The 21,227-nt window shown below is 49.4% G+C and overlaps 3 protein-coding genes across 3 annotated transcripts in view; 2 read left to right on the top strand and 1 right to left on the bottom strand.

Moving 5' to 3' along the window:
- Nucleotides 1–21,227, top strand: part of LOC144128863 (E3 ubiquitin ligase Rnf121) — a 283,986-nt gene that overhangs the window by 75,676 nt on the left and 187,083 nt on the right. The gene's annotated exons all lie outside the window — the stretch shown is intronic.
- Nucleotides 2,200–21,227, top strand: part of clos (closca) — a 25,983-nt gene continuing 6,955 nt past the window's right edge. Inside the window, 26 exon segments of the mRNA XM_077662640.1 lie at nt 2,200–2,438; nt 4,748–4,891; nt 7,087–7,241; nt 7,302–7,513; nt 7,597–7,673; nt 7,972–8,256; nt 9,620–9,805; nt 9,808–9,912; nt 11,754–12,013; nt 12,713–12,869; nt 13,674–14,092; nt 14,486–14,699; nt 14,899–15,108; nt 15,167–15,220; nt 15,278–15,400; nt 15,468–15,628; nt 15,695–15,892; nt 15,959–16,205; nt 16,310–17,121; nt 17,510–17,633; nt 17,704–17,841; nt 18,101–18,362; nt 18,440–18,611; nt 18,677–18,887; nt 18,953–19,152; nt 20,228–20,354. Of these exon segments, the coding sequence (XP_077518766.1) occupies nt 2,288–2,438; nt 4,748–4,891; nt 7,087–7,241; nt 7,302–7,513; nt 7,597–7,673; nt 7,972–8,256; nt 9,620–9,805; nt 9,808–9,912; nt 11,754–12,013; nt 12,713–12,869; nt 13,674–14,092; nt 14,486–14,699; nt 14,899–15,108; nt 15,167–15,220; nt 15,278–15,400; nt 15,468–15,628; nt 15,695–15,892; nt 15,959–16,205; nt 16,310–17,121; nt 17,510–17,633; nt 17,704–17,841; nt 18,101–18,362; nt 18,440–18,611; nt 18,677–18,887; nt 18,953–19,152; nt 20,228–20,354 (5,404 nt within the window). The 5' untranslated portion in view covers nt 2,200–2,287.
- On the bottom strand, nt 5,481–6,629 carry LOC144130494 (RWD domain-containing protein 2A). The gene is made up of 3 exons (XM_077664409.1): nt 6,342–6,629; nt 6,008–6,279; nt 5,481–5,881 (listed from the first exon to the last, which is right to left on the bottom strand). Exons 1-3 carry the CDS (start codon nt 6,537–6,539, stop codon nt 5,491–5,493), a joined length of 861 nt encoding a protein of 286 aa, XP_077520535.1. The 5' UTR covers nt 6,540–6,629; the 3' UTR covers nt 5,481–5,490.

The following is a 21,227-nucleotide window of genomic DNA, read 5'->3' as shown; positions in this document are numbered from 1 at the left end:
GAGCGGGATACATAGCGAACATACAGAAGCGATGCCCCGACGATAAACGAAGGTACGCAAAGGCGTCGAAATCTAGCACTCACTCTGGCAAGCGGGAAACAGCGAGCACAGTGCAGTGAACGGACGTTCGACACCACGCGCATGCTAATGAGCAGATGCCGTGCGCACGTCCATAAAAAACAGGACGAGCTCGATCTCCGTATACCGTACCGAAGGACATTTTCTAAAGGCTACAACCGCGTTTGCCAAGATCCAGTGCAATCGTACTAATTTACATGTTAATTTATTACAGCAGTTGTCGCAGCCACAGCTCTCTCTTGGATAACAGGGCAGATATTCTCCGGATGCCACCCACGCGTTCCTGAAAACTATACATGAAATAAAACATGCCCATGGGCCACCGTGGTGGCTCAGTCGATATACGGTGCTCGACTGACGACCCGAAAGATGCAGGTTCGATCCCGGCCGAGGCGGTCACATTTCGATGGACACGAAATGCTATAGAGGTTCCTGCACTGTGCGATGTTTCCTCCCTGCAATAACTGTCGGCGACAGTACCCTTCCTGCATGCGTTGTCACGCTACTCACACTGTTCATGAGAAAGGGGGTCCTATGACATGGAAAAACCACTTTTTCTTGACTTGTCTCCGATTATAGTGGCTTGTGGCAAAAATTAAAGCGACAGTATTGGAAGCCCCTGCTGTCCCATCCATAATATCAACGGACATCAGTAGGCATGGTTGTACCCCAGAGAAGAGGGGACTCACAATTAAAACGTTCGTTTGCACAACACAAGTTGCGGAGTTCCGAGACTCATGTATCAAACAGCGAAAATGTTCACTCCAGATATTCGCAGCGACAGAAGGAAGGACAGCGCCGTCATTCCTGAATGCCACTCTGCCGCCGTGGTGGATCAGTGGTTATGGTGATTTGCTGCTGACCCGAAAGACACGGGTTCGATCCAGGCAGCGGCGGTAGAATTTCGGTGGAGGCGAAATTCTAGAGGCCCGTGTACTGTGCGATGTCAGTGCACCTTAAAGAACCCCAGATGGTCGAAATTTCCGGAGCCCTTCACTACGGCGTCCCTCGTAGCCTGAGTCCCTTTGGGACGCTAAACACCCATAAACCGCCCTAAAGGCCAGAGTCGATGGGAGGACTGATCGACAGTCCGGCAGATAAGGGGTTGACGGAAAGAATTAAGGTCTATGTTTAGATTAGATATCGACAGACCCAGGGACTGTCTGCTGCCGATCATTCCGACCATTGACAGGCTTAAGAACATTATAATTAGACAGCGCAGACATTTGTCCACTTCTTAGCACCGGCGCCCGTCTGGTGTCTATTTCACGATTTCGTGCCTGCAATTTTAAACGCGTTCTAGCAGAACGACGTTCAACCAACCAATGTACCCGCCAACTCGCTCCGACTTCACAGCAGCCTGCAGGAGGCCGGTGGTTATCAGCAGCAAAACTCAGGAATAAAAGTGGGCTTATCCGCGGAAACATGTAGAGCCTCGTCTTCTGTCCGGCGATGCCATACATAGCTGCGCACTCGACGCTTTTAGTAGCGCATCGGATGGCTCCAGTGGGCGTCTCTTCAGTTAACTGCCGGTACACGCGTACCATTACCAAGCAAGAACTGACGAACCAATGACGTGAGACCAAGCTGTTCAACGAAGTTATATATTGCCAGGGCAAGCCGCGTACGCGGCAGACGCGCGCCACTGGACGCAAGGTATGGACCGTGTGACAATACTCCTTCCGTTTTCATTTTTTTTTTCGAGACTCGTGGGCGATATCTTCCTTATTGTTGAGCGCCAGCAGACCTAAACCTTACTAAATTCAGTTCTGTTGTAGGCATCTTATCCCTCTAACGGTACTCTAACCGCGAAGAGAGCTTCGTTCAATTGAGTCAAACTTGGCTTCCGTGCGCTTGGCTTGAAGCGGCGCGAGTTGAAATCTCCGCGCAAAGCTTGTCGACGATGCTGTGTATGTATAAGACCGAACCTTTTTGTCACTGTTTGTAAAATCGTAGTGGGTGCTCTTGTCAATCGTACGACTGCCGGTGAAGATTGTGCGGTGTATTTTGCTTAGGCGTTGACCATAAGCTTCTTGACACGCCCAGCGCTCTTTCATCCGCGACGGGTTCGGACGTTAGTCGGCACTCGCCGCATATATGCGTTGCCGCGTTCGTTTTCTGCGCAACAGCATCGCATTTACTTCGTAATGATGATGCGAGCATAAATACTTCCTGCCACCGCCATCCCGAAGTCGACTGCCTCTTGCAGATGGCGTTTCCGTTGGGCCGGTCCTTGACCGCCGCCCTGATGCTAATGGCAGCCACCCTGGCCCACGCCTCCTGGACGCGGCTGCTGACGGACGCCATTCCCGGACTGCGGACGACGGTGGCAGCACCGGAAACCACACTCAACAAGACCGGTGAGAGGGTTGGCGGGCTTGACGACGCGACGGGCGTGCCCTCGGAGACAAGCTGGCCGTTTGCGAGGATATGCTGTCGCCGCGAGAGACTGCGTGCTTAGTGTAGCTGCCCCCTTTCCTTTGTACTACTTGTTCGCCGGCCCTCCTGTTCAGATTTCCCACAAAGCCAGCCGGTTGCACAGAAACAAGCGATGCGTGTGTGCAGGCAGAGCGTTAATTCGGCTGTCCTTTTAGGTATCATAACTGGAGAGAGATGGGAGAGACCTTTGTTCCGCAGTGGGTGTAGTCGGGATGCTGCTGGCGAGTTGCAGCACGACTTTCACAGTGGTACATGTCGCAAAGAACCTCCCAACCGCAAAAATTTTGCACTCTATTGCCTACCGCTTCCCATGTTCCACGAGCTTTACGTTCGATGCCGGATTCGGCAGTCCATCTCCGAATACTGTTTGCTTCCTGGCACCCAACGGTAATGCATTTAAATGAACGCATATAACTCTGCCTTGCCGGTACCAGATTACGACTCGTTTAAAATTCTATATTTCCATTGATCACTGTTTTGGTTTTGTGGCCACTGTGTGCAACGGAGTCGAATGCAAAGTGATCTTACGAAAACGCGTAATGTGTCTCCCGATCAACAAACGATTGCGATATTAGTCGCAATATTTTTCGCAATTGCAGAAACATATTCTTTACGGGATCTGATGCGTCAATCAATTCAAAGATTTACAATTAGGGCCAATCGGATCGCCTGTGCAACTTGACATCCCATAATTGCATACTCTAACATTACGATGCCTCACACCTAAGATCCCCCCCCCCCCCCCCGACCCGAGTGTTAAATCTGGAAACTCTCTACTGTCAACTGCTGCATTTGAATATCAAATTTATCAACTGCGATCGATACTGGCTCGGAGAAGACATTACTGTGACAGATGTGTTCCAGTTAATATTGTGGAGCACGTTTCTAAAATGGCCGCCACACAGATGATAGTATTTCCAAATGCCACTGACAGTGAAATGCGCCCCTCAGTGGCTCTCCCTAGCACGAGAGCTTCGCAAGGCAGCTAAAGTGATGAATCGCTTCTCGTCACTTCCGTTGCCTTTGCACCTCCCTTGCGTTACACGATCGAGGCCTGTGTCGCGTTAGAGCTCCTCTCTTGTCGCTCCTGAGCGCCAACTCCGCCTGTGCAGCGGTATGGATGCTCCGGATTCATTGCGCCATGTCGCCTATGTATCAATTGTGCTGTTGAGTGTGAACTATTTCCATTCATCGTGCCCGCGTGACGAAAGTAAGACACCCCTATGCACCACCTGATAATAATAATTGGTTTTTTGGGGAAAGGAAATGGCGCAGTATCTGTCTCATATATCGTTGCACACCTGAACCGCGCCGTAAGGGAAGGGATAAGGGAGGGAGTGAAAGAAGAAAGGAAGAAATGGGTGCCGTAGTGGAGGGCTCCGGAATAATTTAGACCACCTGGGGATCTTTAACGTGCACTGACATCGCACAGCACACGGGCGCCTTAGCGTTTTTCCTCCATCGAAACGCAGCCGCCGCGGTCGGCTTCGAACCCGGGAACTCCGGATCAGTAGTCGAGCGCCCTAACCACTGAGCCACCGCGGCGGGGCGCACCACCTGATGAGAATGAACGTTCCGTTGGACAATGTCTCCCGCGTCGTGCACACTGAGAATCGGCCGTGCATGACGGCTCCCTAAGTGAGCGGAGATCAGTGTTGAAATCATTCAAGTTTTTATGGAGCACTGGCCTTGTGGTACAGTGGTCGACACAATTGTTAAAATCGGTGACTCAAGCGAAGCAATTAGCAGACAGGCCACTGTAAGGCTAACTGCGCCTGCTTATCAACAGCCCCCTATCCTTTAGAAAAGTGCCATGCATTCAACCTTTTGTTTACCCAGCTACTCTGAACAGGAACATGGGACTAAGCTGCCCTCTAGCACACTCCCTTTTATAAAGTGCGTTAGAAGAGTTTAATTTCTTTCCACTCTACTTTATTTAGGGCGTACAATATCTTTTCGAAATTTCTGCCATATCGCTTCCAATGCTCCATTCATATTTCTTCTATTTGCTGAGCCATTCTCCTTCCTCGTTTCGCACAATGTCCGCCCCCCCTTACGCATGATCGAATTTCGGCGGGTGATGCACTGATTAAAACTTGTGAATTTTAGCCAGCTCTCGGCACACCGTCAAGCCTGCATTTAACGGGTCTGCCGTTTCTAATAAGACAATCGAGCCCTGAATTCCGGACCAGTGTGCTCGAACTGAAACAATTCTTTTTTCTGCCCGCAGTGTCCACAGACATCCACGCATATGACCAAGCGGTGCAGGATCTGCTGGACTCCATTTTAGCAGCGCATAACCTGCCCAGCGATTCCGGCCAAAGACGAGGCAAGCGCAGCACATCACTCGACGTGTCAATCAAGGACAGCCTCGGTAAGTTTCACGCAATGGCAGCGATGTTTCGGACAAGCATATTTATTTAAAATGAGGCGCAATGCCGCGGTTACAAGAAGCGTGTTAGGTCCCGGCGTGAGGAGGCCGCTCTCGTTACAGGCTTTCAGAAGTGGTGTGTGCGTGTGCTGTTCTGCCCGAACGCCAGCCTCCGAATAATTAATGATGTGAAATGAACTCGTTGTATGTGTTGCTTGCCAGTGCCCAATTTGTTTCGGTCACTGTGCGGCCCATTGCATCGCGTTAATTTCGCATCCGCAATTCGTCGCTCCCATATTTCGTAGTATGCATTATACAGCTGGCCTGCTATGTATAGCTTTAGCCCACATCTCCATTTTTTTTCTTGCCATTAACGCTTTCACGGTCAATCGCGTGTCATCGGAAGTTCCCCCAGCCTAATGACTCTTCGTTTTTAGAGCGCCCTACAGTTCAAATTCTTCCTTCGCGGCTTGATTTAATTTTAACAATAAATTGCACTACAAACTGCAGCGCTTTGCAACAACGTAACATTTATTAGAAATTCATTCCCATGACACTTATCCCGTGACCGTTGACCGCAGGTAAGCCGAAATTGACCGCAGTCAGCTGTTTATTTTGGCTTCAATTCCGAACAGCAGTTCGAACACATTTGTACAGCCGTGTTCACTCAGGAACTTTGCGAATTCGCCCATGTCCATGTGATGGTCCCTGCTAGCATTCTGCTTGGTGTTGAACGCAATCTCGGAAACCTTCCCGAATTTCCTAAGGCTATCCACATCTTGACTGTCCCCTAGCTCGAAGTCTTCTTGGTGCTTGAGGCCTATCCTTTTCCACGTGAGGTTCTTTATCGTCGACCAGGCGCTAAGGCACTCCTCTGACAGACCTTCGAAGCAGATGATACCTGGCTTTCCGGGAAGGCAGAATCCTGTCAACTTGCCCTCCTTTCCCAACTCCAGGATGAGTCTTCTTTTGTCTTTGTTGTAAATGTGGTGACTGAAAAGGCGAGGAAAGAAAGTTCCCGTACGACTGCACGCAATTTCGCGTGCAGAGGAATCTAAATTCTCATCGCTGAGGACTTTTAGACAGAATCGTTTGCTGCATGCAATTGAATGAACCCACCTGACTATCCACAATCTTGTAAACAAACGCCGACTATTCTGTGCGACTTCTGTGACGACTGGTGCCTTGCAGAACCTCGGGAAGTTCTCTATGATCCATTCCACTGTGTCATTGACGATTAAGGATCCAGGAGACTGTGACGCAATAAACTCGCAGGCTTCTTTCGTCAGGGCGGTGTGTGTGGCCCTATCGAGGCAGTCCGCTCTCAGCGTGATTTCCGGGGGCGTTGAAGGGTAGCTGTGCGGCAAATGCACGTCCAAGTCCACCGTACCCTACGAGAGAAGAAACGATGCATCCACCGATTTGCGTCAGGTAAACAGGGCGTCACACTCACCGCGTCCGTTCTAATTGTGAAGTTCAAATCCAAGGAGGACAACACCACGTCGCATTTTCCGTCCAAAAAATCTCGGAATTCACTAACAGCATGTGCTGTCAAAAGTTTGAATTCATCGCTTCGAGGGTACATGCTGGACAGCATTTCGACCTCCGCGAGCTGTAGACTAAAGTTCTCGCTTAAATTTGCCGGCTCCATTGCTGCTTCGGTTTAAGTAGGGATTGCTTCCTCGCGAGACTATAGAAAACAACGATGCTGAGCTATCCACGTCCGCTGACTGGGCGCAGCCATGTTGACCAGACAAAAAGCACGTGAGCGGGACAGCTGTCGCCACCTAGCGAGGGCTACATGAAATGCACGGAGGGCGGTTTTATTGAACGGCAAAGCACAGCTTTGGCTCTACGATAGCTGTCTCTGCTACTTGGCGAAGCGTATGCGGTGCACAGAGCGGATTAAACGGGACACCAGTAGAGCGATAAGAGAAAAAAGTTTTAGGATATTCGAAGTTTGCGTCTGGGCCAGTCTCCACGCACCGGCGAAATTTGATTCCTTGTGTTCGGCACATATTTATTTCGAATCTAAACTCTTCCCCGGCTTGTTAAAGTGCAAGCTGTCATTTTTTATTCCACCTGCTCTCATTTAGTAACTACCAACAGCCAGTGAATGTCTCCGGCAGACATTCTGCTTCGTTAGGCTTTGTTGCGAGTTCGGCATTATGACTAGCCACATCGTGTTCAATGTGCAGGAGTTCATCGCCTCCAGCGTCTTTCACCCTTCTCTGACCTGTGCGAGAGGCAGCTGTACGTTAGTTTCGTACCATATGCGGGCGAACTCTACGTGGTTTGCGTTTCTGCTGGGTCGAGGGACATACGGCCCAGATTGACGGTGGGAACATTAACGGTAAGCACGCGCGGTTGGTGCATCTTCCGTACCTTTTTTCTAACGAATTCCTTCTTGCAGGGCAACAAATGGAACCCCATTGCGTTCACGGAATGCATCGATCCCAGAAATATCGTGGGATTCACCTTCAACAACAAACTGTACATTGTTGCCGCCGACGCTGGACTACAAAACGGGGCAGAGTTGCGGTTCTTTGACAAGGACACGAGGAAAATCTACATCGACCACACCATCAACAGCGCGTCACCCACCTCTGTGGCCTTCTGGCAAATGTCAGTTCAATAGTCGCTTGTGGAACAGCCTGTGTTCGGTCTAACATCACTGGAATTCTAATCCTGCGTTTCCGCACACGCAGGCAATCCAACGGAGAGTACAACCTTGCACTGGCTAATTCTGGGAAAGAGATGTTCACCTCCATCTATAACTGGAGAGGTATGGCGCGTGTTTTTTTTTTTTTGTTTACTAGTCTGAACTGCTTTGCTGTCCTTTGAAAGAAGCATTCTGCTCCCCATACCCGTGGTTTAGTTCTCGATTTCCGAGGTTCTGGCAGTATCCTCTGGTCACGAAAGCAGTCTCAAGTTTTGGAGCCGCAGTCTATTAAGGACTAAATAAGTGATACGCTGAAGCTATGTCAAGTTGTACCATGGCACCTTGACATTTGATTAGTAATACGTCTCATGACGATGCACCAGTGTTTGCTGTGGTCACAGCTGGACTTGATTGTTTCCAGCAACCTATTTCGACAAGTACGCCCAAGTCGAAAGCAGGGTGGTGTGCGACCTCGAACCGTTCTCCATTCACAACCTGGACTTCCTGGCCGTGGTCAACAAGCGCTTCTCAAAGGACACCGCCAAAGTGAGCACGGTCATCTACAAACACGACCTGTCCCGCAACAGCTGGAAGACTCTGCAGGAGATTCCAACGTACGCCGCCACAGACGCAGAGTTCTTCACCTTGGGACCGGACTCTTCGACGAAAGAGTTCTTCTTGGCCATTGCTAATCAATATGAACAATGTGAGTCATGCATGCAATTACTGCGCGCTGCCGCTGTCCATATTTCGATGTTCCCGCGGTAGGCTGGCTATGAATTGCTCACTAGCCAGATCGGGCTCTTGCAGACTTGGCAGCTTGTCTGTCAACGAGTTCTAACATTATTCTTGCTCTTTTTCGTCTCATCCATGTTGGTAACGATGGGTACTGCTGCACTTTAGCTTATGAGCTACAACTCCAGGCTTTGGGATTAGGTTACATGCTTATTCTGTTTGCAAACATGCTAAGGCCTTACCCCCCCCCCCCCCCCCCCCCCCCCCCCGCCACACAGACCGCATAACATATTGCAAGTTACCGTATTTCAAGCCTTCAACAGCCTCTCCGAAATGTCTCTCCTGGACATCCACACTCCTTGGCCATGCGTTATCGAAGTAGATGAAACGGCTGAACTTAGCGGATTTGCCATTTTCTTTTTCAATATAAAGTTCGTAAACTTCAAAATAAGATCTCTTGTAGGGACTATGCCCTCCTTATTTTGAACGCGCTGACACGCTCACTTGTCGCTTCGTACTCGAAAAACCACCAAATTATGCGTATTGCATGATCTCTGTAGATAATTGATTCTAGAATTTGCGAAAGACTGCAGAGGGCCCATGTATAAAACCCTTCGTCCTGACTGGGCCAAATTCCCTTAGATAGTACTCACCATAGATAGCGAGCACAACCGCATTATTTTGTCGGAAAACGTTAGTTATTCCCCATTCGCCACTATCACTCATGGGACATCCCTTAGTAATGGGTATATAAGCTTGACTGCATGATATGTGTTCGGAGGTGAGTAATTACGAGTTGTGTGTTGTGCTGTATAGTGGAACTGAAGTGTCGCCCTCATTGCTGGCTCTTACAAAGCGCTGTAAGTTGTGTGCCAGCACAACCGGCGGGCATACATGCTTGTGCAGGACCGCTTCACCATTTTCAAGAATGTTACATTTGTCTTACATGTATGTTGTTTACATGTTTCATTAATGTTCGGGGAAGGTTATTGTAACGTTTATATGTAACATTACAATAACATTACAATAACATTAGAAAAAAGGACAATTAGGCACATTAAACGAACATTTGACCATAACAAAAATGTAGCATTATTGTAACGTTTCGGCGCTACCCGGGAGGTTACAAGGCGCCGCAAGTGGTTGTTTACTAAGTTCGCAGGTTTCGCACCAATCTGTTAACCTTCTGAAACTGGTTAGTTTTCCCCCGAAATTTTCATTACGGGTTTTGTAACTGGTAGGATTACAGTAGGCCGGCTTGAGTTTCTAACGCGATGATGCAACAGAGTCCGGAATAAGCTTGCGCCCGCACACCGCACCCGCCAACGGCGCAGACGACGACCACCGCAACTACGCCGTCAACTCTGTGGTCTACAAGTACGTGGACGGCAAGTTCGTGCCCTTCCAGTGCCTGCACACCACCGGGGCGACCAAGATGGCCGCGTACGAAGGCGCCGGCGGCGAATTCCTGCTTGCCGTGGGCAGCCTGTACGAGCCGGTGCACCTCTACCAGTACAACGGCTGCACTTCGTCCTGGCCCAAGTGCAGCACACCCAGTCCACGATGGGACCCGGCGTGCACGATCTGACCTTCTACCTACTGCAGCATTCCAGGGACCTGCTGCTCGGTGCGTTGGTCTCGTGCATGCATGCATGCCTATCGTCCGCTCGCCGCTTTGGGCGTATATCCCGCTCAGTCGGACACCATTCGTTCTATGCATGATTGCAGACGTGACGCGCAAGTCAATACGCCGCCTTTCTTTCTTGCTAGGCGCGTTCATAAACGATGTTGTCTATGAAAAATTGATTGGTCGACTTTGCAGACATGCAGCGACGCGCTGCAGTCCCCAGATTATGCACTAACGATGAATGGCACCGGGAAAGTCTGTAGGCCCGTGATCAGTGACAAAAAAAAAAAAAAAACCTTCCTACAGCCCGCCTTGGGAGTAGTGTGGAAAGGGCAGGGGGTGATATTCTAGTTTCCAACTCTTTACTAAGAACTCTAATCGGGTACCGCCCCGTGTTCAGAAACCTGCGTGATTGGTTTTTCCTAATTCGCTTGTCCAAGCGTTAGTAGCGACTCGCAACAGTGAGACTGCAGATGAATCTCCGTCCATCGTGGGAAATGGCGTCTCCAACCGACATGGTGACTGCGCAGCTATCGACATCTGCTGCCGAGTTCGAGATCACGATATAATATCCAGCGGGCCTGCCTTAGCCCAGTTCTATCAAGGTGAAATGCTAAAACACCGATATTTCCACGCATGCATGTTATGGAAATCCAGGTCTGAATGAATGCCAGCCCTCCACTAAAGCGTCCCTGTTATCGGTGCAAGTCCCTGGGGAGCACCTGGGCTGATAATATCAAACCGCCTCCACTCAGTGGTTGCTGTGTTGCCATCTGTCGTAAGATCGTGTTTAGCATGCTCTGTGCATGTAAATTCTCTGCATATCTCGAACATCATTACGCATGCAAAACGCGCTCCGTGCTATTTCTGACCCAGCAGCTTCTGTTCTATGCGCCCCTGAGTATGGCACGGCGTGTGCCGTTCGTTTAATTGCGTATTCTATGTCGATCGCCTACCAGCTGTTTCATAGCCGTTGATAATGGCTCGCCTCTGCTAATGGTTGGCGAGTTTAGTTCTTCGCCACGAAATCTGAATTTCGATGTTTTAGCGCCATCAGTCTCGACTTGCTGCCAACATCTGGCTGCCTGCCCTTGCTAGGTCGCAGAACCACTCACTGCTAGGGTATTTAATTTTCTGATAGCGTCCTGCTTTACGACACGAGAACAAATACGTTTACATTCCCACCTTTTCATACAAGAACATCTGAAACTTCATGCTTTTGTGAAGTATTAAGTTTCAGTTAGGGTCGTGTTTATGGGGAATGAGAAATTTTACCTTGGAAAAGCGCGCTGAACCCATTTTTTTAAAACCAAAAAGCCTCAGGATTGTTTGTTTCCAATGGGCCGCCTCCCGGGTCCTGCAAAGATGTGAAGCAAAACCAAAAGCGACTATTTTAAACGACTCAACTCAACCAATTGTTTCTCCATTCTTAAACCAAACGTTTATTGTTCTCAATGAAGAACACCTTCAAGTTCCCTTATTTCGATTGCATCGGCGTACACTCCGCTTGGATGGATACCTACCGAGAGATATGGGTGGGATGTAATGAAAGACCTGCGGCAGTATGGACACAAAGTTGGCACATTTTATGATGGGGTCTAACTAAAGCCCTCTGCTCTGCAGTTGGGGATCTTTTACTTTCTTACGCTGGATATTGCAGCCTTTTTTTTTTCACTACATCGCATCGTCAGTCTACGTTAAACTACTGCCGGCGCATCGAACTCTCGCATTAAACTTTTGTACGCGTGTTCGCGAGCTCTTGGTGTTCCTTCTCAATCTTGCTACCGGTTTGTACGGCGCACTTGTTCCTAGTTCAGTTCCCTCTCTCTCTCCTCACTCAGCTGTGTCCAACCCTTCGACCGAGGGTCCCGGGGCGTACAAGGTGGACTTCTACCACGACAACCAGATCCAACGCTGGTACGACGACAGCCTGCGCTGGTGCCAGGAGTCTTCGCAGTTGGCCACAGAGGAGTCTGCCCAGGGGCTGGTCTCGCAGCTGGACCAGGTCTACTACACCGACCGCACCGAAACCATACGCATCCCGGGCGAGGTCGTCTTCCAGGACCTGCACGTCCAGGAGGCCATTCGGCTCAGCAGGCGAGTTTAAAGCCGACATTTGGCAATGTGCAAACGAATCTTTTTTTTTTTTTTCACGCTATGCATTTTGTCCTCCATGATGCAGTTTACAAAGTGCAAAGCGCACTAACGGGGCAGACGCTGAACGTGGAAAAGCGAGTTCAAGCCAGCGGTATCTTTCATATGACTGTTTGAAAACCAGGCCATAAAATATACTGAAAAATGCATGCGCAGAAGCAAATGTCGGTATTGACGCACTGTTACACTAGCCGCTCGAGTTCTATTATTTCAGGCCTAAAGGTAGTGGATGCATCGGATGCATTTGTGGCGCTATTCAGGTGATAAGCTTCAAACACCCCTCGTGCTGTTGCGTCATATCTCCTGTTATTATGGCTCACATTCACCCATTGAGCACACACTCGGTAAATGTCTTTTTTTTTTTTACTCTGCGACTGGGTCGCGAGGTGACGCTACAATAAACGTTTTTCCTAGAACTCTCGTCCCGTAAACTTGTCCCCACTAGTACATACTTTCCAACTGCCGGATAAATTCCGCTCTTTTCAGACTCCTTATGAATTGTCACGACTCACTACCGCGCTTTACTCTATAACGAGGGCATGCTTAGCCGCTTTGACAACGTTCAATACGCCTTTTAGTAATGTTGAATAGAGGCTAGGCTCCAAGTTGGGGTGAAACGTAATATCCTGCATGATATCTCTTTCAGTTCGAAGAAATAGCCTCTGGCGAGAGCTACAGCGTCAAGGACTTAGAAGAGCTTGAAAAGCTGCAAATGGAACTTAACGCAATGAAGGACACTCTTCGCAACATGCTGACTGAACTCGACGATGCTCTGAAGCTGTCTGGAGACCAAGCACTGACTGGCAAGTTCAACGTTGTTGTAGCTGATGTAGTCTTGGTCAATAGTCTTAAGGCCTATAGCTTTTCGCTTCAGCCGCACAAGAGCCATTGCTGTACTGTTGAAGACAGCACGACCTTGAAATGCTAGCAGAAGGCTTCATCTTGCGGTAGAGAAGCTTCCTGCTTGACTTGGGTATGTTTGAATGATCCTCTACACGGATCATTCTAGGTACATCCATTTAGCTGCAGCTGAACGCTGTGGCCTTCAGACGTGTGACCAAGACTGCATTTATTTCCCAAGCTAGTCTGCTATGGATTGTAGCAGTTTTTCTTCTCCCAGTATTCAGACGAGCAGCTTGACTGCCGCCTGAATCTTGTGATAATCACGCATAAATCTGCCTATTTCATCTGTTCAGTTTTAATCATTGCTGCGGTTATTCTTCTTGGCTTACAGCCGCAGTGCTCGAACCAAATGTCCGCACTTGCCTGGAAGGCTTATACATCGGTCTTCTTTGGCCCTCTGGAGCCCTGCCAATTTATATTAAATATGGGCACACAAAAGGCGCTCAGGTTGTACACCACCATGTTCTCAAGTGATTACCCAAACACTGCAATACCGCGACAAAAACTCAAAGCACATATGCAGTGATTTTTCTCGCTCAGTTGTCTGCGGGTAGTTTTAGGGCGATGTGAGTATCTGGTAATTCCTATTTCGGTTGCACTGTTTCTGTTGCTCTCGGTCACTCTGAAGCCAGATCAGTCTTCTCGCAGCGTAACTTTTGAGTTAATAAGCTAGTAAGTTTAGGTGATCCTTCCTTCCTACGCAGGGGACTACCATTTCGAGCACCTCGCACTAGACTGTCCGGCGCATGGTTGCAAACTTGGCCAGCTTGAGACGTTCTACCTGAACAAGGAAGACGTCTCCAACCTTCCCAGCCGCCTGTTCTTCACCAACGCGCCTCAGTTTCCCAACGTGCCCATGTCATTTGAGCACCTTAGCGTCCACAGCTTGCAGGTCGACGGACCCGTGAACGGCCTGAACGTCTCCAACCTGGTTACTTTAACGGGCAGTCATGTCCTGAGTGGCAACATTCGCTTTGCGAGACCGGTTCACGCCCTCAACAATGTCGTGACTGCGGGCCTCGGAGGAGTCGTTTTCTCGCCGCAGCACCTTCTCCTCACGGAAGGCGACCAAGTGCAGACTGGGGAACTGACCATGACCGAAGCTTCGGCTCACGTGCTACACGTAAGCCTCCTTCCCCAGGTGGTCTAAATTCCCGGAGCCCTTCACTAAGGCGTCTCTCATAGCCGGAGTTGCTTTGGGACGTTAAACCCCCATAAACCAACCCTTGATGCTACAAGAATGAGTCCAGCCTGTCTAGGGAACCGCGATCTGCATATTTTTGCATGCTTTCAATGACTGGCGCAAGCGTTTGCCTCATTCACGTTGCACCAATCATCGGCGAATAGGAGCGCGGTTGAGTGAAAATGTTTTCACTGGTTTCTTATTCCTTGCCTGCCATCTTTCAACCCAACCCCCCCCCCCCCCCCTTTTTTTTTTTCCAAAGGGGAGGTGTTAACACGAATATTGTGTGTGCAAATAATATCAAGGACGTGGTTACACTTTTTTTTTGCGTAGGTCGCCGGGTTCTGCAATGGTATAAGCATCGACAAGTTCTACCAGAACGCCCTGACTCGTCACGGAAACCACGTCATAAGAGGGCGCAAGATAGTGCGCGACGTCGCTGTAGAGGGCATTCTGCAGATCGGCCAATCTGCACTGTTCAACAATGTCAACCTCCATGACCTCTGGCTCACGGTCATGTGGGTCCACGGGCACCAAGTGGTCACAGGTAATCATTACAGATTAAGCTAGTTTCCCGTGTACGTCATCTGAGGAAATCCCGTGCAGTCGAATCTTGCCTTGGGCCTCGGCCCGCTTGCATTTTCACCGTGATAGACCCATAGAAAGATTCGGTGTCGACTGAAAGTTAATCTTCGCACAGTTATCCCTCTAACGTATTTTTTAACACTTGGATAATCTCGTTTCAGCTGCTCACGAGTACACGAACGTCCAGTTCAGCGACGTCACCGTGCGAGGAACTGTCAATGGCCTCCAGATACCGGGTCCTGACATTGTTCTGATCAATCAGAACGTCACGATCACTGCCGAAAAGGTTTTCCTTTCAGACTGCTCGGCCAGAGAGCTTCACGTGCACGTCGCTCTCAACGGGATTCGACACATTCCAGATCCGACCACTGGTGCGTATAAAAGATGCCATAGTTATGTCCCAAGTGACCAGAAAATCTTCCTTTGCAGACTGGAAAGGTCAGCTTGACGTCCTAGTTAAAACTCCCGGACAGCGCATAACAGGTAAATTAGTTGGACCCACAACTGCAGTATCTGGTAAATGATCACTCCTATTCACAGGGAAGAAGACCTTCCACATTATACACCTGGATGGCCACAGTGCCGTTGGTAGATTTGTGGACGGCGTGGACTTATCGCAGCTGGCAGAATTCTTGCGCAGGCGGCGGACTACAGTTATGAACGGTAACAATGTTAGTTCTTCAGCTTTTGTTCGCTGTTTTTAAAAGTTACTTCTTGCTTTTCCATTCAGGGACATGGACATTTAAAGGTAAAGTTGTTTTCGAAGACAAAGTAAAGGTTACCGGCTTGATCAACGATCGCAAACTGGAGGACTTGTATCGCTATGCTCTCCGCCTTGATGCCCCTGTGTTCCCGGATTTCAAGAGGGTCGTCTTCGCCAACAATGTGCAGGTATGCCGTGATGCCTTTTCCTAGATTTTGTTGTGCGCACTCGTTAAATTTTTCTGTACTCTCCAGATCAGGAACCTTACCTGCCCTGACATCAACGGGCTGCACGTGCCGTCGTCGTTCGTGCTTCGGCGCGGACCTAAAGTGCTTAACGGAGAAAAGATGTTCACCAAACTGGTCCTCGCTGGAGATGTCGTCGTTAAAGGACTTGTCAACGGAGTCGACCTCAGGGTTTGGAGGGACTCCCTCTTGACGAAGGGCAATCAGGTCTGTTGCACACGTTCTACAAACTATTAAACGCCATTACTACATGCTACTCGGTACTTGTTGCAGGTCGTGCATGCCCCTAAAGTATTCAGGAAGAATCTGCACGTAAAGAACCTCGTCGTCGATGAATCCATAAACGGTGTGAGCATGGCAGAACTATGTCGTCTCGACGAAAATTGCGTAATCACTGCTCCCAAAGATTTCGAAGCATTGACCGTTGACGGTGGCTTGACGGTTACAAATTTTGTGGTAAGGAACCGAATTAACGGAATCCGTGCTGCTGAACTTATGGAAGACTCCCTGCTATATTCCGGTGAGTACTCTGCCATGCGTACAAGACTCTTCAATGACTTTGCAGCCTACTTATCTGCACCACTTGCTGCTGCCCATCGATGCTTCCAATGTATTCCTTTACAGCCCCGCAAGTCGTCTCTGGCCGCAAGATCTTCGCTAACAACTTGACAGTACCACGCCAAGCTCACGTCCGCACTAGCAATTTCTCGGGAGTCTCGCTCGCCGAGCTTTACTTAGACGCCGTCCTGCTAACAGGGAATCAAGTCGTCACTGGAGAGAAAGTGTTCTCTAGCCCAGTAACGGTGCCACGCTTTGCATTTGAGTCTTTCCTGGATGGAGTCTCTCAAGAGGATATGGACAACTGGATGCTTCAAGGCGTCGACCAGGTAGTAGGCGGAGACATTGTCTTCGAGAACAGCTTGGAAACCCTCGGTCCACTCGTAGTCCGTGGCACTATAAACGAAGTGAACGTACAAGAACTCTTCAGCAAGACTGCTTTCAAAAACGAGTCGACGACGTTTTCCGGTCCAGTCAGATTCGAATTCCTGGGTTCCATGGCCGACGTGCACGTGACTGGCACTGTCCAAGGCATTGACGTGTCCGAAGAAGTCGTTGACGCCGCTAAGAACGTCACAGTAACGGGTAGGAAGTTCATGAAAAAGGGATTCAGCGTCGACGGAGACGTGTGGGTCAGTGGCCTCGTAGACTCGGTAAAGGTTGAGGAAATCTGCAGGAAAGCAGTGAGGGTCTTCGGCCATCAAGTTATAGGTGCCCCGACGACCGTTCTCGGCGATGTCACGTTCCGTGGTGGCCTTAAAATTGACGGACTCGTCGACGGCATCGATTTACGACAGCTGCATTCATCTTGCGCCAAGACAAACGCACCCTCAACGTTGCGAGGAAGCAAAAGGTTCAGGAACATTGTTATCGAGGGGGTAAGTTTCCTGCAGTGGTCTTTGAAAGGCTGCAGGCAAATTGCGTGCAGGCAGTGATCACGATAACACAAACATAGTCTTTACCAAAAGTAACCACGCAACGGGCTTTGCTTCTCAGCTCTGCAGTGAAGCCCTTACAGCACCCCTTAAGGCCAAAACGCCCCTGAAGGCGAGGGGAATGGTTCTCCTTACCTCACACGGGTCTACAGTGTAAGGGAATGCTACAAGTGCTCCGCTGCAAGGTTAGGAAACGAACCTTGAGGATTGGTTTGGTTGCTTTTGGCAAAGACTGTATGTAGATTTAGCAAGGTATTACTTAGTGCGTTTCCATTATCGAGATTTCCTTTCCTTTGCCTTATGGATGCTTCCGTTGACCACTTTTCCATAGCCCGTGACGCTTCGAGGCACGCTGAACGGTTTCAATTTCGACTATTTGAGAGACCACTACATGAGCATCACCAGAGACCAGATCGTCGAAACGAAGCTGAAAATGCACAGCGCGCATGTCCACGGTAAGAACGTTCAAGGCGACATTCCTTAAACGGGTTTGGATTATTACTCCATGTCCCAATATTGTTTCAGGCTCTCTGCACGGCGCCGGCGTGGAGGCGTCACTGGTAAATGGCGTCAACTTGCCCTTGTTCGTGAGCTCGGCGCTGAGGACAGTGGGGGATCAGCTGATCTCCTCATCGTGCAAGTTTCATAATGTCACGTTTGCAGGTAAGATGATTAGCTGCTGGCGCAGTCACCTCGACCTTTTTCTTGAGTCACGAACGTTGCTGTCGATTTTATTAGTAACTGTACGTCTAACATACTGAAATAAACTATATTAAAAAATGAACTGCAGTTCCCTTTGACTATGTTTGTTTCACTCCTAATTCTATTTCGTATACCATGCTAACTCATTTCTGTACGAAGGCCTTTTCCAAAGTGCTGCAACACCATATGCTGCTCTTCTTTGTACACTTCTACGCGACAGGAGACTTGACCGTTCATGGGAACGTCAACGGAGTGAAACTCCCTCAAGATGTCTTCACCAAGATTCGCACCAACGTTGTCAATGGACCATTGGCGGTGACTGGGAACGCAACCATATCGGGCACTCTGACCATGCCGGAATCGGCGCGCTTGCAAGGCGTGGATGTCGCGGCCTGGGCGCGCAACGCAGTCTTCAACGATGGCCGGGAGTACAGGATCAGCGGAGCCAAAGTCCTGCGAAACGTAGACGCTGCAAACGCAAAGTATGGCTGCTCTCGCATTCTGTTCCTGCTTGAACTTTTCCTAATTTTCCATATCGTCACACCCTCTCCTCCCATAGCATCCACGGCACCCTGGATGGTATCAAGGTGTCCGCCAGCGAACTGCTGCTTACGACAAAGGACCAAGTCGTAACTGGAAAGAAGACTGTGCTCGCAGATGCAGCCGTGAAAGACCTGCGCGTCAGCGGTTATCTGAACGGCGTCAACATTCACGAATTCGTTCATCAGGCTGTAAGTATTAGATTCCTATTGCTCGCGAACTCCAGCCAACATCTTTCCCCTCCGCGATTTCGCAGATGCTGAAGAGCAGGAACAACACCATCACCGCTCCAAAGCGATTCACGGGTGGATTAAGCGTTGCCACACTTCACACCCTCGGAAGAATTGGAAACGTTAGCTTGCGAGACCTGAAGCAGAGTATTAGGTCCACCGGAGAACTGGAAGCTCTCTCCCGTCGGCTCGGGCACCACAACAGCAGAATCGAACGACTCGGCGCTGCGTTCAAAGGTACTTGCTTCCCCCCTATGGCACAATAGTCTAGATTTTTAACTGAAGGCTGTTTCTCCCAACAGAGCAAGCTGTTCTTCTCGCCTACTATGAGCAAATATTCGCCTTCACTGTGGGCCCGTCCCACTCCGCACTCTACGTGCCTCTGAGAGGATCTCCGGATGTCTTCCTCATAAGTTCGCCAGCTGTCCATCACCAACCCTGCGGCATACTGAAAAGCTTCAGGCTTCAAGGGGCATACACTAAAGCATCTCAGCTGCAACAGGTAAGTCCGCATGCTTTCCGAAAGTGCCTACGGTCTTCAACTGATTTCCTCTGAAGATGCGCCGCATACTTGCGCATTGCATTTCTGCGATGGGTTAGTATAGACATTTTTGTTGCTCTAGTACGTGACCCTGCGTAGCACGTGCTTGTGAAACTTGATGTTCCCGCTTGCATGTTGATCTCCGCGTGCAGAATTAACAAGGCAGGCTTCTGAACAGTGTTTGTTGTGAAATGTGCAGTCGTCGAATCGAATGCTCCTTCATGGCAAACAATTTGCTGTAGCTACAAAAAACGTGATTTGCCGTTAAGAGTAGGAGAGTGATGAACATAGTACACAATCATGCTGCTACCTGCAGTGCATGCACTCGCGACTGGTATAACGTAAAGTGCAAACATCGTTCCCTGTTCTAGTCTGTATTGCCAACAAGTTCATCGGGGTTTGTACGATGTACACCTCCTTCGTGTATTGCAATAGACTGAAGCCTCGGTACATTGTAGGTTTTCCCGGCTTCTATACAGGTGAATTGAGATGGTGGAGTAAACTTGGAAGCGAACTTTCCTCTGGCTCTTTCACTACAGGCTACAACACTTTTCTTCAATTCGGCGTTTGCGCTTCGGACTGCAGACTAATCGGCAAAACTTGATAAGCCGCGTACCGCACTTTCTTTTCGTTACTGTGAACTATCGGCGAAGAAGTCCCAGTTTTTCATCGAACCATAACGAGACCATTTGCGCGAAAAACTTCTGTACAACTCTCGCTCTGAAAAGCTTTACCCGTATAATTGCTGCTCGTGTAATGTGCACATTAGTACCCGCCCCCTTAATGATGGCTATAACTCATTTAGGCGGTATTTCAGTGCAACGCATTCCAAGAACATCTTTCATCTCCACTGGTACAAAACAAATCGGAATTTCCCAACACTGATCTCAATGCACGGATTTCGCACTCTTTTCACTTCTTGCGGAGCGCTGCATTTCGTATTCATTTTAAGTTGCCAGTGTTAGTAACTGCACGAACTGTAGCGCGAAAGTTGCTCGCGTTGACTCTACACGCACTGCTGCTTTTCGCTGTGCAGGACATTCAGGTAGCCCAAGGCTCTTCACTTCACCACCTCGCCACTCACGCTTCTGACTATATCGTTGTTGCCAACTTCAACGCGGGACCCTCCTGTTCAAATGAAGTACCCATTCTGGGAACTGTGGGTAAGTCTCCTACTTCGTCCACGACGGCCAAAATTCGCACTAACCCTGCAAATCTCAACGCCTGGGACCCGAAAAGTTCTAAGCTACGTGATCTGCATGTACAAATCACTTCCTGAATCAGCCGGACAGACCTTTATGCCCTCTACAATGAAGTCCTGGGCTATTTCGAATTTCTAATTATGGTCTTCCTCTGCCAAGTTTTCCTGTTTTTGCGTCAATGCTTCTGCTTGCCGAGAACAGTCCGCTTGCCTCTCCCCTCGGCGCAACCGGCTAGTCATATTGTGACCCGCCGCGGTGGCTCAGTGGTTTGGTGCTCGACTGCCGAGTCCCAAGACGCCCTTCAGATGAGGCGAACTGGAACGCCCGTGTACTGTGCGATGTCGGTGTGCACGTTAAATATCTCCATTACGGCCTCCCTCATATCCATGTGTCACTTAAGTTGGTTCGCATATATTGTCCGTATCTTGTCTTCACTTTGCGGCCATCTCGCGCTCATTAGCCTCCACCCAAACGCAGCCATACGGCTACAGAGTAAAGCTATGCGCCCTTACCGTAAATTTCTTAGTTGAACGAAAATTCGCCCTGCTCCACCATTCGATCAAGTTTCCACCTCGAGTTTTAGATCAATTCGCTCTCGCCTTACCATACGCTAGCCGTCCCGGTTAGCTTAATAAGTAGAGCGACCACTCCAGTCAAGCGATGGCCCCGGGTTCCCACCTCTGAAGTTTCTGTGAAAGCTGTACAACTTTCCTTGATAGCCGCGTATGACTACGCTTGGGTGGATTCTAACGCTGAATAACTTCCTTAGTACATATCTCCTCTATCTTCGACCTGCAATAGTTTTCGATGGTCTGCGATATTCTCTTAAAACTG

The sequence above is a fragment of the Amblyomma americanum genome, chromosome 4 (genome assembly GCF_052857255.1).
Source record: "Amblyomma americanum isolate KBUSLIRL-KWMA chromosome 4, ASM5285725v1, whole genome shotgun sequence".
NCBI lineage: Eukaryota > Metazoa > Arthropoda > Arachnida > Ixodida > Ixodidae > Amblyomma > Amblyomma americanum.
Note: the sequence above shows the minus strand (reverse complement) of the source record. Positions and strands in the feature narration are given on the sequence as shown.

Coding starts and splice junctions, on each gene's coding strand:
- LOC144130494 (XM_077664409.1), bottom strand. CDS start 6,539: ATGGAGCCGGCAAATTTAAGCGAGAACTTTAGTCTACAGCTCGCGGAG. Junction 6,280..6,341: donor TCACAATTAGAACGGACGCG/GTGAGTGTGACG, acceptor CTTCTCTCGTAG/GGTACGGTGGACTTGGACGT. Junction 5,882..6,007: donor ACAAGATTGTGGATAGTCAG/GTGGGTTCATTC, acceptor TCGCCTTTTCAG/TCACCACATTTACAACAAAG.